Here is a 17,160-nt window from a genome sequence, read left to right as displayed (position 1 = left end):
GTCAGCGCGGGCCATCCGCGCGACTATGTAACGACCCAAGAGACGCAAAGCTCGTGGCCCGCGACGCTTACCAACCGCGCTGGCGAAAGCGTCACTGTAAAACCACACTAAGCAGTTAAAGCTTCGAAAATATAAAAAAAAACCCTGCTTACGATTCGTATAATGCCTCATAAGCTGTGTAAGCGCTCTGCTATAGATCGTTTCAAAGTATAGTTCCTATGGCGTTATGTTGGCTCCCCTGTCTGTCTAAGTCATTGGCACCATATTTGCTTAAGAAGACGCAGATTTTGTTTATTTTCATTTGATTTTCCTGAATAAATGAAATGAAAATAAACAAAATCTGCGTTGTCTCATGCCAATATGGTGCCAATGACCACCCAATTACTTAGTCAGACAGGGGAGCCAACATAACGCCATAGAAACTACTCGTTGAAACGATCTATAACAGAGTGCTTACACGGTTTATAAGGCATCGTTCGAATCGTAAGCAGGGTTTTTTTTTAATTCACATACAATTTAGCCCTGACTGCAATCTCACTTAGTGGTAAGTGATGCTGCAGTCTAAGATGGAAGCGGGCTAACCTGCAAGGGATATTGCAGTTTTCATTAAACCCACATTCCTTTGGTTTCGACAAGACATCATACGGGAACGATAAATCGCTTGGCGGCACGGCTTTAACGGCCCTAACTACATGGGTCAGTTCGGGTTGCTGTCAAGCTTTAAATAACTTCATCAAACCTCTGTAACTAATATTATAATCCTTACTCTGTGATATTATTAGAAATGATTTTTAACCCCCGACCCAAAAAGAGGGGTGTTATAAGTTTGACGTGTGTATCTGTGTGTCTGTGTGTCTGTGTATCTGTCTGCGGCATCGTAGCTCCTAAACTAATGAACCGATTTTAATTTAGTTTTTTTTGTTTGAAAGGTGGCTTGATCGAGAGTGTTTTTAGCTATAATTCAAGAAAATCGGTTCAGCCGTTTGAAAGTTATCAGTTCTTTTCTAGTTACTGTAACCTTCACTTCTCGGGGGTGTTATAAATTTTTAATTTACACTTGTAGATAATTTTCTTGTTTCATAAGCAATGGATTTATTTATTTTATTTGAAAAGCTTGTTTTATTAGTTTGCCCATTAATAACTGCTTGCCTGTTTGGTTTCAGATAATGACATATCTGTTCCAATTGCGAGCCTACTTCACGGGCAATGAACTTCAAGTGGAACAATTAGGTAAATTATACATTTTTAGGGGTCCGTACCTCAAAAGGAATAACGGAACCCTTATAGGATTACTTTGTTGTCGGTCTGTCTGTCCGTCGTATCTGTCAAGAAACCTATAGGGTACTTCCCATTGACCTAGAATCATGAAATTTGGCAGGTAGGTAGGTCTTATAGCACAAGTATAGGAATAAATCTGAAAACCCCGAATTTGTGGTTACATCATTTAAATAAAAAATTCAATGTGTTTTAATTTCCAAAGTAAGATAACTATACCAAGTGGGGTATCATATAAAAGGGCTTTAAATGTAAATTCTAAAACAGATTTTGATTTATTTTATCTATACTAATATTATAAAGAGGAAACCTTTGTATTTTTGTTTGTTTGTATTGAATATGCTCAAAAACTACTGGACCGATTTCAAAATTTCTTTTACCATTACTTAGAGGGATTCTTCCGAATCCGTATAGGCTATATTTTATCCCGGAAAATAGAAAAAATAAATGTCCACCCGTGCGAAGCCGGGGCGGGTCGCTAGTGTATAATAGTTTTGATTTATCGTGCAAAATGTTGGAAAAAATACCCAAGTACGGAACCCTCAGTGCGCGAGTCTGACTCGCACTTGACCGGTTTTTCAATGAAACTTTAACAAGTTTATCCTTCCGTGGCCCGTATCATCCATTTTCAAATCCAGACATTGCTAAGTATATTTACCCAAATTGAATTTTATTTTTTACCCAAAATGAAGGTATTTATCAAGTTCTCTTTCCACAAAACATGTCATAGGAATCCAGATTTTTTGTTTCTCAGGTAATGATGAAACGGAGTCGTCTTATATGGTGGGTCGTCACGACACGGACGCTTCAATGCCCGCCGAGTTGTTCAGTCGCGAAGTGAGCACCAGGCGATCCAGGAACATGGTCGATAGGCCGAGACCTGTGTGAGTTTGTATTTTTAACCCCCGACCCAAAAAGAGGGGTGCTATAAGTTTGACGTGTGTATCTGTGTATCTGTCTGTGGCATCGTAGCTCCTAAACTAATGAACCGATTTTAATTTTGTTTTTTTTTTTTGTTTGAAAGGTGGCTTGATCGAGAGTGTTCTTAGCTATAATCCAAGAAAATCGGTTCGGCCGTTTGAAAGTTATCAGCTCTTTTCTAGTTACTGTAACCTTCACTAGTCGGGGGTGTTATAAATTTTTAATTTACACTTGTGTCACTTTTAAACTGTCTTGCTGGTCTAACCCTAGTGCATTCGACTATACTATACTATAGTTCGACTGCGGATGGCGAGGGGCGATATGGGAATTTATAATTTTCAAATTGTCTCTGGTCAAAGTAAAAGTCAAAGTCATTTATTCAAAGTAGGTAGAGCTATTTCTATTTAGAAATGACGCGCCCCACTACATAATTTTGTGTAGTAGTGATGTGTAAATTGTGGTGGTGGGGCGCGTCTTTTCAAAATAGACAAGCTCTATTATTGTACTCCTTTTGACGGAATTGTTATATTTGTACGATATACTGGTGATAATTAATTGCGAACTTAAAACTATAGCTACGAGGGTTCCAAACGCGCCCAAGTCTGAGAAGAGCCCGCAACAAACTCAGCCGGGTATTCTTTACTGTTTATTGGGTGGTCTGTCTAGTCTGGTGGAAGGCTATGGCCGTCGCTATTTACCAGTCTGCCGTGCCGTCAACCAATTTATGCTTCCGGTATGATGCTGTGTAGAAACCGATAAGGGGTATAGATTTAATTTTTAGACTGCATTATCACTTACCACCAGGTGAGATCGCAATCTAGGGCTAACTTGTAATGGTATAAAAAAACGTAGTTTATAATCTTAACCCTTAACTTCATATTATAACTCTGTGTTCTAGTGATGTTTACTCAGTTTATCACTAATTTACTAGGTCTCAAGGATCCCAGGATTCCCGCCAGTCACAAGAGCGTTCCCCGGACAAATCCCCCACGGCTATCAAAGACGTCCGGGACATGTTGCTGCAGTCCAAAAGCATCCTGGGCAAAATGCTATCCCCGGCCAAGGAGAGGGACAAACCCTCCGCCAAGTGGTTCACTGACCCGGGCAAAGTTAGCGAGGTAACTGATATTATGGTTGAGATCTTGTAGTAAAACGACCAGCTGCTCGATAGTGACTGCTTTATTCAGAGAGTTTTCTAACTACTTACCTTGGATACAATATTTTAAGTAGTTACTTTCATACATATACAACAGATCTATAGAGCGTACGTTGACTTTCATCATCATCATCATCATCATCATCGCCAACCGATAGACGTCAAAAATTTTTTTTTTCGGTTATTGTCCATTTGAAGATGGACTTCATTTTTAAAAATGTCAGTCACATTTAATTTTGAGATCATTTTCGTAATCATAACCCCTCTCAAGAAACTTAAAAATACTACTTATATCATTTTTACCCGACTACGGCAAAGCCGAAAGGAAGGGTTATGATTTTAGCAGTCTATGTATGTATGTATGAATATATGAATATATGTATATATGTAAATATGTATGTGTGTTTGTATCCAGATTCTGTGTGTTCTACCGTAGCGCCTAAACTACTGGGCCGATTTTGATGAATGAGGTGTCAATCGATTCTTTGTAATGGCCCGGGTGACATAGGCTATACTTTATACGAAAACAAAAGGCCTGACGGAAGTAACATCAAAAAAAGTGAGGGTCTCAATACTACTTATATCATTTTCTTGTATGGTTTTGTTGACAAATAACATCGACGCTATTAATTTATCGACCGATTACACATAAAGTATTAATATCGATCGTAAAAGAGGGTTGTTTGTATTTTGCAGCCGATACCCGCTCGGCCGGAAAAGCTGATGACCCGAAAAGAATTCACGGATCCCTTCGCGTCTGATGATGAGGAGGAACCGCCTCCCCCACCCTCCAATACAAATACCAGTGCCAACGAAGTTTCGAATGGTGGTAAGTGGTTTTCACCGTCCTCTTTGATTTTCCGGAATAAAAAGATGCATATGTCAAGCAAGCCACCTGTGTACCTTTCATATAAATCGGTTAAACGGATGGGCTTTTAAGCATCCTGTGGGAACTCTTTGATTTTTCGGGACAAAAAGTAGCCGGACAAAAATCGGTTAAACTGTTAGGCCGTGAAAAGTTAGCAGACAAACAGACAGACACACTTTCGCATTTATAATATTAGTATGGATGCGAAAGTGTCTCACTGTCTGCTAGTTTTTCATGACTGATTCGTTATCCCGGAAAATCAAAGAGTGCCCACGGGATTTCAAAAAACCTAAATCCACGCGGACGAAGTCGTGGGCATCGGCTAGTTTTTGTATAAAAAAGTTTTTCTTTGAGGTAATCAACCTAAAAATATGTATAAATAGGTATATTTTAAGATAATATCTACTAAGCTTTTTTCATAATTACTGTCTATCTTTGCTGTACCTATTCTACTCCCTTTACAACCTCTCGCACTGCCAAGGGTCACTGGTAGAGATCTCTTATAGAGATAAGTGTTTCCCTGTTCATTTTTTCTTTCAATTTTCTGCTACAAATAAAAAAAAGAAAAAGTATAAACAATAAAACAATATAAATGTACATTGTATTTAAATGTGCCAAATTATACATTTCACAGTGAAACCAGACCACAAACCAACAATAGAACCAGCAACCACAGACCCGTTAAGTGTCCAGCAACCAGAAACCGTAATCAATGGACAGATACCTGAAAAACCAAAACCAACCACACCAGAACTACCGAAACCAACACCGGTAAGCTGGTTACTTTACTTTAGAGGGTGGCTTTTGTGATGTTATTTTAGTTTTTAGTTATATTTTAGTTGTTTAAAAGTTGATTTAGTTTTAAAAGTACTTGTAGAGTCTGACTAGTGAACGCTGATATCGATTTTTAGGGTTCCGTACCTCAAAAGGAAAAACGGAACCCTTATAGGATCACTTTGTTGTCTGTCTGTCTGTCTGTCGTGTCTATCAAGAAACCTATAGGGTACTTCCCGTTGACCTAGAATTATGAAATTTGGCAGGTAGGTAGGTCTTATAGTACAAAAACAGGAATAAATCTTAAAAGCGCGAATTTGTGGTTATGTCATGTAAAAATGTTGGAAAAAATACCCGAGTACGGAACCCTAAGTGCGCGAGTCTCACTCGCACTTGGTCGGTTTTTAACGTTTTTAGGGTTCCGTACCGGCAAAGGTAATAAGGAAGCCTTATAGGGTCACTTTGTTGTCAGTCTGTATCTCAAGACCTGGCAAGGGACGCAAAACCTATATGGTACTTTTCGTTGATCATGAAATATGGCAGATAAGTAGGTCTTATAGCACAAGTAAAGGGCAAAATCAGGAAACCGTGAATTTTTTACATCCCAAAAAAAAGTTAAAAAATGTTATTTCTTGTCCAATGGTACGGAATCCTTCGTGTACGAGTCTGACTCGCACTTGACCTTAAAATTGGCAAAACTACAACTGTTGGTTTTATAACTTCACCTGTTTTTGATACTAGATTTATTTCTGTCGAATACAGACGAATCTTTAACATTAGACAAATCCATACTAATATTGTAAAGAAAAAGATTTATTGGTTTGTAATTGATAAACTCGGTAACTACTGAAACGATTTTAATAATTCTCAATTTATCCAGAAGTATATCAAATTTCATCAGGCCGAAACTGATTAAATAGGCCTTTAAAATGCATGGATTTTATCTGAAGCCATTCATATTTTGCCATAGATAGCGCAATATAGATAAGTTGTCTTAGTAAATAAAAAAAATGATAAATTTTACATCTATTGAAGTGAAAACTTCTTTAGGCATGTTGTACGATTTTGGGATGGGTGCAAACTTGTTAATTTTATCAGCTTTTAAAATTTGTTCCTTAACTCAAAGAAATAAGGGTCAATTTTTAATGAAAGCGTCAAGTTTGTTTAAGTTTTCACTTTGTCGGCAGACCCGTCCCTGTCAATTTTTTCTGACGTTTGAATTTTTTAGAATTTCCGCAATAAACATATTTCATGTAACATTTTCATGAATTTTGAATAGAATCTCATAAACACTTCATTTCTTTCCATTCCCGATACGAATCATCGCTTTGAACGGTTTGTGTGTGCGCTTGATTGGTCGACGCGTAACGCTTGCTTCGATGTGATTGGTCGAATATCGCGCGCTTGCTGTGTGCTCGCCCCTGATTGGACAGCAATTGCTCTCGCGTCACGACGAACTCAAAGAGAGAGCGAGACAGCTGTTAGAGGCTACGAAACGCGAGGCGAGAGAAAAGGACAAAAGTAAAAGGCAGAGTAGTAAAGAGAGTGATGAGAAGAGTGAAATTTGTAATGGACTCAAAAATGGAGATATAGGAAGTCCTAAAAAGGTAATTCGTGAGTAATTTTTTTTCAGTAGAAATAAATATTATAGTTGACTATTATTTCTAGTTATTTAGAGACTGGGTTTGATGGTAGAAATCGTAGATTGAAGTTTTGTTTGTTGGATGTAGATTTGTGACATGTACCTATTGATTTTTATTTGTTCTATTAATATCTTCTTATTAGTCATTTTAATGTAATAATAATTTTAATGTCTATTTTATTAACATTTTAATTTTATCTATATTCATGATTTTTAAATCTATTGAAATGCAATTTGAAATCAAACATAATTCTTAACAAATAACGACACATATATGTATTTCTTCAATTGTCTAATAGGTTACATAATAGAATAGCATTTTTAAAAAAATCCTTAATTTCATACTTATTGATAAAAAAATAGCTATAAAAATAGCATTTATACATAGATGAAGCGATATGAGCATCTTCCATTTGTCTAATCGATTCGAAATTAAGGCTGAGATCTATAGATCGCACTTTGACTTTGCTCAGACTTAAAACGAGACAGCGCTATACAGCTGGCATAAATCTGTCTTGTTTTAACTGAAATTTAAGTCTAAGCAAATTGATTGATGAAAAAAGATTTGAACCTGTTTGCTGCTATTTCAATAATATCGCAAGTTTGAATTGTAACATGTATTTTTGTTTTATTAACCCCCAACCCAAGAGGGGTGTTATAAGTTTGACGTGTGTATCTGTGTATCTGTCTGTGGCATCGTAGCTCCTAAACTAATGAACCGATTTTAATTCAGTTTTTTTTGTTTGAAAGGTGGCTTAATCGAGAGTGTTCTTAGCTATAATCCAAGAAAATCGGTTCAGCCGTTTGAAAATGATCAGCTCTTTTCTAGTTACTGTAACCTTCACTTGTCGGGGGTGTTATAAATTTTTAATTTACACTTGTTTTGTAAAGCAAATGACAGAAGAGGAGAGGCAAACGATGCTTCGAGAGAGAGCGAGAAAACTGATAGCTGACGCAAGAGCAGGCATCGTCAGGTAAAGAACGACATATTTTTAGGCTTCCATATCTGCGACGACCTCCCTGACCCAGTGGTATGCGCTGTGGTCTTGGGTTGGATTCCTGGCAGGGGTTTGGAAATTTGTAATTTCTAAATTTCTGGTCTGGTCTGGTAGGTGGCTTCGGCCGTGGCTAGTTACCACCCTACCGGCAAAGCCGTGCCGCCAAGCGATTTAGCGTTCCGGTACGATGCCATTGAGAAACCAAAACGGTATGGGTTTAATAAAAACTGCCACACTCCTTCCAGGTTAACCCGCTTCCATCTTAGATTGTATCATCACTTACCACCAGGTGAAATTGCAGTCAAGGGCTAACTTGTAACTGAATAAAAAAAAAACAGAAAAAGGAACCCTTTAGGATAGGGTGACTTTGTTGTTTGTCTGTCTATCTGTCAATCGTATCTGTCAATGGAATCAAAACCTATAGGGTACATCCCGTTGATCTAGAATCATGAAATTTGTCAGATAGCAATGTCTTATAGCCCAAGTAAAGGGAGAAATCCAAAAACCGTGAACCTGTGGTTATATCACGAAATAAAATAAACAGTGTTCTTTCTGAAACGTGGCTTTTTTACGAGATAAAAAGTAGCCTATGTGTGAGAATCCAAGGTATAATCTACCTCTAACCAAGGCAATTCCGCGTCGTAGGTGGGGCAGTGATCATAGTTTTGCACGCTATACATTGCGGGTTTGAAAAATACTAAATCACTAAAACTATAAGGCTTATTGGCCTTGGATTGTATGTAAGGCTAAGTTTTTGCTAGCGTTCGGATTACACCCTGTATAATAAACCTAAAGACTAATAGCTAATAGAGTGATAATAATTAAGCCTCAATAGCTCAACGGTTATAGGAGCGGACTGAAATCCGAAAGGTCGCCGGTTCAAACCCCACCCGTTGCACTATTGTCGTACCCACTCCTAGCACAAGCTTTACGCTTAGTTGGAAGGGAAAGGGGAATGTTAGTCATGATTAAAATTGCTAATATTCTTTTAAAAAAATATATATTATTTTATTCAGTCCAACATCACCCTTATCGCCGTCGCGGGCGCGAGGCACCGTGGAAATCATCACAAAGCAATCCGTTATGGAGGAACTGGCCGCAGGTACATGCTTATATTTGTCATCGTAAAAGTTTTAACCTTAAGGGGCATGAGCCGGGCCTGCCCGCGAAATTAAAATTTAATTTGGTTTTTTTGCATTTTTTAAACTAACACGACAACGTAGGCTTATGGCATTTTCAATGACGACAATGGCAGCATCATCCTCACAGGTTTATATAAAAATCTTTACTTGAAAGGGTCCAGGTTAAGAAATTAGCTATAGTATCGACTAATTCTGACACATTAGTCGATTTCGCGGGCAGGCCTGTCGCTCCCACTTTAAGAGGACCGTCTCGTTGTAAATTTTCATACAAAAATCGATAACGAGCAAGCCCCAAATACCGCCACGCATCACCACACAAAACTTTACAAAACATACTTAAAAAAAAATTGTATTACTTTAAGTTAGTGCATAATAAATTATTTTCTTTCATAAGTGCACCTGTGATGGACAACCATTCTGCAGTGAATTTGTATATTCTATACTCATAATTGTATGGAAGTAGTTGACGTAATAATTAAAAAAAAAAACTTTACAATTCTGCATTGTAAGGCCTACATCTCCTGAGAATGCTCCGATGTTGGGGCGAAACGTGTCGAGTGTGTTTTGGTAGATTTGTGTGGTGTACAAAATTTCATCGAAATTGGTTAAATGGATGGCTCATGAAAAGCTCGTGAAAACAGACGGACACACTGCATTAATAATATTAGTAAGTAATAATTATGGATATGACCAATCATTGTTAATATTTGCAAATATGAATTATATAAAAAGAATTATAAGAAAAAAAGAATTATATAAAAATGATATTTTATGTACTTATTGAAAATGTATATTATAAGATAGTAAATTTTGCACGCCATGTCATGGCAGATTGTGATATGTACCTACTTAAAATTTATGTAACATCTTTTTTACTTACAATCTTGCAATAAATGAAAATGAAAATAGGTGACAGTGAAAGCTCTAAAAGTTAAATCCTTCACGTGTAATTTTACAGCAACTGTCAAATTTAGTGTCAAAATTGTTTTGTCTGTTAGCTGGCGGTATGGAGAGTTTGGAGGGCCTGGTGTCAAGGCCAGAGTCCGTTCCTTCCAGCCCTGGCTCCAGGAAGAGTGCAGCTAGTCCAGACAGATCTGGTAAGTGTGTTTACCAGAGTGAACTAGAGTGAGGTAGGACTCGGGCTGAGATCTGTAGAGCGCACTTTGACTTTGCTCAGACTTAAGACGCTGTTAAAACGAGACAGCGTTATACCGCTGGCATAAACCTGTCTCTGTCTATTGTTACTAACACTTTATGGATGAAAAATCTGAAAATAAATGTTTTATTATTATTAAGGTTGTACATGTACATGTGTCTGTTTAGTCGCATCATCACTCACCACCAGATGAGATTGCAGTCAAGGGCTAACTTGTATCTGAATAAAAATTACAATATTAGCTGATTGCCTATAAAACTGCCTATCTAAATATAATTACGAGGTAACAGAATAACTACTAAATACATACATTGCGCAAAATAAAATCTGATCTTAAAATATAGACATATACGCACACAAGCACACACACAACACAAACACTCACACACACCTACACACACACACCCACACACACACGCACACATCAACCTTTACATAACAATTTATGTATATTTGTATTTTTAATTTAGTATTAGTTTTTAATCAATTAATTATAAAAAATTGTATGGGAAAGCACTGGTCCCTATAATACGGGCTGTCCTTGTTTAGGGGCCAGGACTCCACGAAACCCGTGTACTTAAATTTGATAAATTTTTCATTTAATTTCATTTCACAGACAATATGAAATATTGAAATGTGACAGATGGACAAAGAGACAGACAACAAAGTGATCCTATAAGGGTTCCGTTTTTCCTTTTGAGGTACGGAACCCTAATTATAATCTTATTCTGATTTGTCAGAGCACGCGAGTGAAGACAGCCGCAGCGTGCGCAGCAACACGCCCCCCTCGCCGCAGCGTCTCGCCGCGCTCTCGGAGAGGCTGTCCCCCGAACACTTCAATATGGAACACGTGAGTACTTTTTTTTTTTTAAAGAATATTAGCCATGTTAAATGACTAATATTCCCCTTTCCTCTCCAACTAAGTGTCAGGCTTGTGCTAGGAGTAGGTACGACAATAGTGCAATGGGCGGGGTTTGAACCGTCGACCTTTCGGTTTTCAGTCCACTCCTTTACCGGTTGAGCTATTGAGGCTTCATTTATTTCACATTCATTTATTTGGAAGTACATTCCAAACCTCGTATTGCTCAACATCCATACTTTCAATCCATAACCATACTTCCATACTAATATTATAAATGCGAAAGTGTGTCTGTCTGTCTACTACCTTTTCACGGCCCAACAGTTTAACCGATTCTCACGAAATTTGGTACAGGGTTAGCTTATATCCCGGGGATGGACAACGACAAATCAAAGAGTTCCCACGGGATTTTAAAAGAAACCTGAATCCACGCGGACGAAGGCGCGGGCATCATCTAAATTCCATACAAAACGCTTTATTTCAGCTTCGCTTTCTGCGAATGAATCGTACATTGAAAGAACCGGCCAAGTGCGAGTCAGACTCGCGCACCGAGGGTCCCGTACTCGGGTAATTTTTCGACATTTTGTGCATTAAAATAAATAAAAATCTGTTTTATAATGTACAGATAAATCCCTTTCATATGATACCACACTTGGTATAGTTATCTTACTTTGAAAATTGAAAATACTAGTTATTTGTTCGTGAACACATTTTTTTTTGTGATGTAACCACAGATTAGCGGTTTTCCAATTTTTCCTTGTGCTATAAGACCTACCTACCTGCCAAATTTCATTATTCTAGGTCAACGGAAGTACTCTACAGGTTTTCTTGACAGACACGACAGACAGACAGACAACAAAGTAATTTTATAAGGGTTCCGTTTTTCCTTTTGAGGTACAGAACCCTAAAAAGATGACAAGATGTAAATCCTCTGTTGTGATCTAACATAGAGTTCTATCTGTTAAATCTTTGCAAAATCCGATCACTTATTCAATTACACTAATGCAGGGTCGTGAGACGGGGTCGTACATAGCGAGTGAATTGGAGGCGTTAGAGAAGGAACAGAGTGCAATAGACGAGAAAGCGGCTGCGTTAGAGAAACAGCTGCGAAGGGTGATGGACGCTGCCGACAATACTGAGGTACGTTGTTATTGATGATCAACCCATTGTCGGCCTACTACTGAGAACGGGTCTCTTCTCAGAGTGAGAGGGGTTTAACCCATAGTCTGCCACGCTGGCCCAATGCGGATAGCCAGACTACATACACCTTTGAGTACATGGAGAACTCTAAGGCATGCAGGTTTCCTCACGATGTTTTCCTTAACCGTTAAAGCAAGTGATATTTAATTGTTTAAAACGCACATAACTGAAGAGTTAGAGGTGAGTGCCCGGGATCGACCCCACGACTTCCGATTAGGAGCCGGACGTTCTAACCACTAGGCTATCACAGCTACGATATTATTTTTCATAGCTATTACTATATCTTAATAGGTTGGGGGTGTTATACTATGATATTACATAGGTAACATAGTGAATAATAAAATTATTTACTTATATTTTTAACCCTCGACCCAAAAAGAGGGGTGTTATAAGTTTGACACCAACAAGTAGCGCCTAAACTAATGAATCGATTTTAATTTAGTTTTTTTGTTTGAAAGGTGGCTTGATCGAGAGTGTTCTTAACTAGGTATAATCGAAGAAAATCGGTTCAGCCTTTTGAAAGTTATCAGCTCTTTTCTAGGTTTCTTATAGAGGATTTTGTGTCGGGGGTTTTTTAAATTTTGAGTTATCAATATCTTTATTCTTTCCCTTCTAATCTTTAGCGAATTTTGAACTTAAAATATGTTTTCAGATAAAATGGCGTAACATATTCCTTGCGTGTGTCTATATCCCTCACAATCCGGTACCAATCCTTGATTTTCCTTTTTTCCATCTTATATCTATTTCTATACTAATATTACAAGTTTGTTGGAGTGAAGTAATCTCTTAAACTACTGAGCCGATTTTGAAATTATTTCACCACCGACAAAGTGATCCTGTAAGGGTTCCGTTTTTCGTTATGAGGTACGGAAAAAAAATTAAAAACTGTTACGTTTTGTACGATTGCACGGAACCCTTCGCGTCCGAGTCCGACTCGCCATTGCCTATTTTTATTTGATTGTTGAAGTTATAACAATTGAAGTTTGGACTTCGTCTGTATTGGTGTTAGCTGGCGGGCGTGCTCTACCTTTTTGGAGTGTTTTTTTTTTTGTTAAAACTGACTGGAAAGCGCTCTAAGGTTGTGCCGTGCGTGTGTCGGCGAGCGCCGGCACAGATGGGGTCCATACTTGTATAGTTTAACTAACTTGTTACAAATAACTACAAACTTGACATTGGCTAATCTTTGTAAAGCCAGACGAGAAAGAGAAAAAAAAAACAATTGAAGTTTCTGTTCGCAGGAGGAAGATCGACTCATGTCGCAGTGGTTCAACCTCGTCAATAAGAAAAACGCGCTATTAAGGAGGCAGATGCAGCTTAATATTCTGTAAGTTTTATTGTTTTATTACCCGACTGCGGCAAAAAGAAAGGGTTATGATTTTAGCAGTCTATGTATCAATCAATCAGCCTGTCAATATCAATCAATCACTTCATTAAAATTAATGTTTCTAGGGAACAAGAAGAAGATCTCAGTAGAAGGTGTGAACTCTTGGATAGAGAGTTACGACTCTCTCTTGGAGTGGAAGAGTGGAGAAAGACTCCCGGGCAGAAGAGAAGAGAAAGACTGTTATTACAGGTGATCTATTGAAATAAAACTTCTTCAGGCGCGATTTGAGAATAACTCTAATTTTATTTCGGACGGAAGTGATGAAAATGGTCGCCAAACAGAATAGCCGCCATATTTTACCGTGTTTAAAGTATAATACGTTAGATAGTGGTATAGATTAAAAGTTTTCTTTTTCTTACTACGACTCATTTTCTAAAATTACTAAATTCGTTTACGACTTATTTATATTTAACTAAATGATGTCTGCGGTTTCGTCCGTGTTTATATCCATCCATATTTCACTTTTCAAATTGGTAAGAAAAAGATGCATTCAGATGGCAACTAAAAAGTTGCCATCGGAATGCATCTTTTTCTTACCAATTTGAATTTCTGATGGTAACTAAAAAGTTGCCATCAGAATCAGTACCGTGCTTAGTATCAGAATCAGTATCAGTACCTACATTTTAAATTTTCTTTTTTGTAACCTGTCAGTTATTTTGTGGTGCAATACATACCCACATACATACATACATACATACCATGATGTGTTTAGGAGTTGCTGGCCGCGGTGAATGAGAGAGATCGGCTGGTGCAAGAAATGGACGAGCAGGAGCGAGCGTACGTACCATTATATGCTCTAGTAGCGACCCGCCCGGCTCCGCACGGTTGCCATGTAGATACCAATATGGCGTCAGCGTGATTATTTTGTTATATTTCAAAACTCCTAATCACTAGGCTGACACCGCGTTTATTTATTTTATACTAGAGGATGCCCGCGACTTCGTCCGTGTGGATTTAGGTTTTTAAAGATCCCGTGGGAACTGTTTGATTTTCCGGGATAATAAGTTGCCTATGTCAATTACAGGGACGAAAGCTACCTCGGTACCAAATTTCATACAAATCGGTTAAGCGGATGGGTTTTTGGGAATCCCGTGGGAACTCTTTGATTTTTCGGGATAAAAAGTAGCCTATGTCCGTCCCCGGGATATAAGCTAACCCTATACCAAATTTCGTCAAAATCGGTTAAACTGTTGGGCCGTGAAAAGGTAGCAGACAGACAGACAGACACACTTTCGCATTTATAATATTAGTATGGATCTGTGCAAACTGTGGAATCAACTCCCATCGACAGTGTTCCCACTGGATTATAACATGGGGTTATTCAAGGGGCGGACCAACAAATTCCTGAAAGGCCGGCAACGCAACGGCGGTACCTCTGGTGCTGCAAATGTTCGTGGGCGGTGGTAATCACTTAACATCAGGCGAACCGCCTGCTCGTTTGCTCTCTATTTTGTATATAAAAAAAATTATTAAAACTTTTTATGGTTGAAATGTCTGAAATAGAAGTTTATTTAACTGTGTGATAAGTTAACATTCCCAAGTTTATGGAGTTTCTCTGAGTTCATGGGCGGTGGTAATCACTTAACATCAGGTGAACCGGCTGCTCGTTTGCTCTCTATTTTGTATATAAACAAATTTATTAACACTTTTTATGGGTGAAATGTCTGAAATAGAAGTTTATTTAACTGTCTGATAAGTTAACATTCCCAAGTTTATGGAGTTTCTCTGAGTTTTTATATAAATGTTAATTTTAACTTTTTCCCACAGGATAGCAGAAGACGATGAAATCCAACGTAACCTATCAAACGTTGAAATCCAAAGGAAAAACAACTGTATTTTACAGTAGATAAGGATTACAATCCCTCATCAACGCTTACTTAATAGCTTAAATATCTATAGGAACTAAACAAAGCATCGATTTTACATAACTCGCGATTCGATTATAATTACGATATGTATAATGTAATTTTTAGCGATGTAAAGAGGCATATTTTGAGATGGGACAGTATGAGAGTTAATTATTAAAAGAGAAAATTAATTTAAAAGAACTTTTTGATCTGGTTCCTCCTTCACTTTTCGACTATATTATACTATACAAGAGTGAATAGGCGTTCCATCTTAAGGTGATATTTATAGAGCGCACTTTGACTTTGCTCAGACTTGAGATTGAGTCAAAACGAGACAGATTTATGTGAGAGATATACCTCTGTCTCGTTTTTACTCTGTCTTAAGTCTAAGCAAAGTCAGAGTGCGCTCTATGGATCTCACCCTTAAGCTGCATCATCACTTGCCAGTAGGTCTCATTGCAGTTAAGCGCTAGTCTGTAAAAAAATTACGATAGGTACAGGAAGCAACCCATACGATAGGAACAGGAAGGAAGGAAGGAAGATGTTTTGAAATGGGTGAATACTGACCCATCTCAAAATAAGGCCCTATATTAGCGCTGCTATGGTCCATTAGGCATTAAAATGTGTAGGTATTTATTTAAATCTCGCCCATTTTTAAATTCATGATATAAAACCGAAATTAAATTCAAAACATGCTATGTATTTTGAAAAAAATCCTAAATTTTCGATAAACTGGTTTTGAATTTATTAGATTTACTAGCTGACGCCCGCGACTTCGTCCGCGTGGATATAGATTTTTCGAAATCCCGTGGGAACTCTTTAGTTTTCCGGGATAAAAAGTAGCCTATGTGCTAATCCAGGATATTACCTATCTCCATTCCGAATTTCAGCCAAATCCGTTCAGTAGTTTTTGCGTGAAGGAGTAACAAACATACACACGCACACACACACACACACACACACACACACACACACACACACACACACACACATACAAACTTTCGCCTTTATAATATTAGTGTGATTCATCAAAAATGCAGTACCAGATTATATTATATGTAGAGCTGCAATGTATATATTTCAATGATTTTGAAAAAACTAGGGTTTTGCATGAAAACGCAAACGATATTGTGTTTTTTTTTTTTTCAAAATTTCCTATAACTTATTTTATCATAAATTCACATTGCTAAATTTATTCATTAGTTTAATTTTTATTAGTTCCAATAAAATTATTTTTAACTTTTATTTTAACATTTAAATACAAACGTCGACATTGCTGTTGTAAGGCGAATGAAATACTCATAATATTTGTTTCCTATAAATAATAATATATAAATTAATAAAATAAAATAAGTATTTAAGAATAATTTAGGCCCTTGCAATTGCAAGTATATCACGAAATAAATTAACAAATATACTTAGTTTTTTTTTAATAAAAAGTGTAATTTTTTAAAAGCATACATATTGATTTAATGTCATTAGCGAAATTACAACTTAAATACTTAAATAATAAGCACGCCTTAAATATTATGTAATGATTTGGACAAAATTCCAAACATGCAATATTTTACTTAAAGTTTCGGTATCATATAAGTTATCGTTTTTATGAAAATTGACAGTAATTATAACTACACTTACTTATAAAAAACTTTTAAATTATTTGCCTATCAATAAAGTTAATATATTTTGCGATATTTTATAATTTACAACAAAAATGTTGTAGTACTTTTTTGTACCTGTGTTTAATACGTAATATTATATACTTCCGTCGCGTAGATTTAGGTTTTTAAAAATCCCCTGGGAGCTCTTTTTTTTTAATAAGAATATTAGCCAAGTTTATTGTACTGACTAGTATTCCCCTTTCCCCTCCAATCAAGCGTAAAGCTTGTGCTAGGAGTGGGTACGACAATAGTGCAACGGGTGGGGTTTGAACCGGTG

The 17,160-nt window shown here is 37.2% G+C and overlaps 1 protein-coding gene across 5 annotated transcripts in view; it reads left to right on the top strand.

Annotated features, from left to right (window-relative positions):
• LOC123878115 (EH domain-binding protein 1) overlaps positions 1-15,481 on the top strand; it is a 29,183-nt gene extending 13,702 nt beyond the window's left edge. For 4 of the 5 annotated variants that reach the window (XM_045925186.1, XM_045925188.1, XM_045925189.1 and 1 more), the window contains 15 exons: positions 1,164-1,230; positions 2,030-2,159; positions 3,128-3,314; positions 4,049-4,181; positions 4,855-4,991; positions 6,428-6,601; positions 7,528-7,610; positions 8,651-8,736; positions 9,775-9,873; positions 10,673-10,782; positions 11,800-11,931; positions 13,230-13,315; positions 13,441-13,564; positions 14,088-14,152; positions 15,143-15,480. In XM_045925186.1, the coding sequence (XP_045781142.1) occupies positions 1,164-1,230; positions 2,030-2,159; positions 3,128-3,314; positions 4,049-4,181; positions 4,855-4,991; positions 6,428-6,601; positions 7,528-7,610; positions 8,651-8,736; positions 9,775-9,873; positions 10,673-10,782; positions 11,800-11,931; positions 13,230-13,315; positions 13,441-13,564; positions 14,088-14,152; positions 15,143-15,221 (1,692 nt within the window). In that variant the 3' untranslated portion in view covers positions 15,222-15,480. Of the gene's footprint in view, positions 1-1,163; positions 1,231-2,029; positions 2,160-3,127; positions 3,315-4,048; positions 4,182-4,854; positions 4,992-6,427; positions 6,602-7,527; positions 7,611-8,650; positions 8,737-9,774; positions 9,874-10,672; positions 10,783-11,799; positions 11,932-13,229; positions 13,316-13,440; positions 13,565-14,087; positions 14,153-15,142 lie in introns of all 5 variants that reach the window. The other variant, XM_045925187.1, reaches the window with a different exon arrangement.
• The last annotated feature ends 1,679 nt before the right edge of the window (positions 15,482-17,160 follow it).

The sequence above is a fragment of the Maniola jurtina genome, chromosome 25 (genome assembly GCF_905333055.1).
Source record: "Maniola jurtina chromosome 25, ilManJurt1.1, whole genome shotgun sequence".
NCBI lineage: Eukaryota > Metazoa > Arthropoda > Insecta > Lepidoptera > Nymphalidae > Maniola > Maniola jurtina.
Note: the sequence above shows the minus strand (reverse complement) of the source record. Positions and strands in the feature narration are given on the sequence as shown.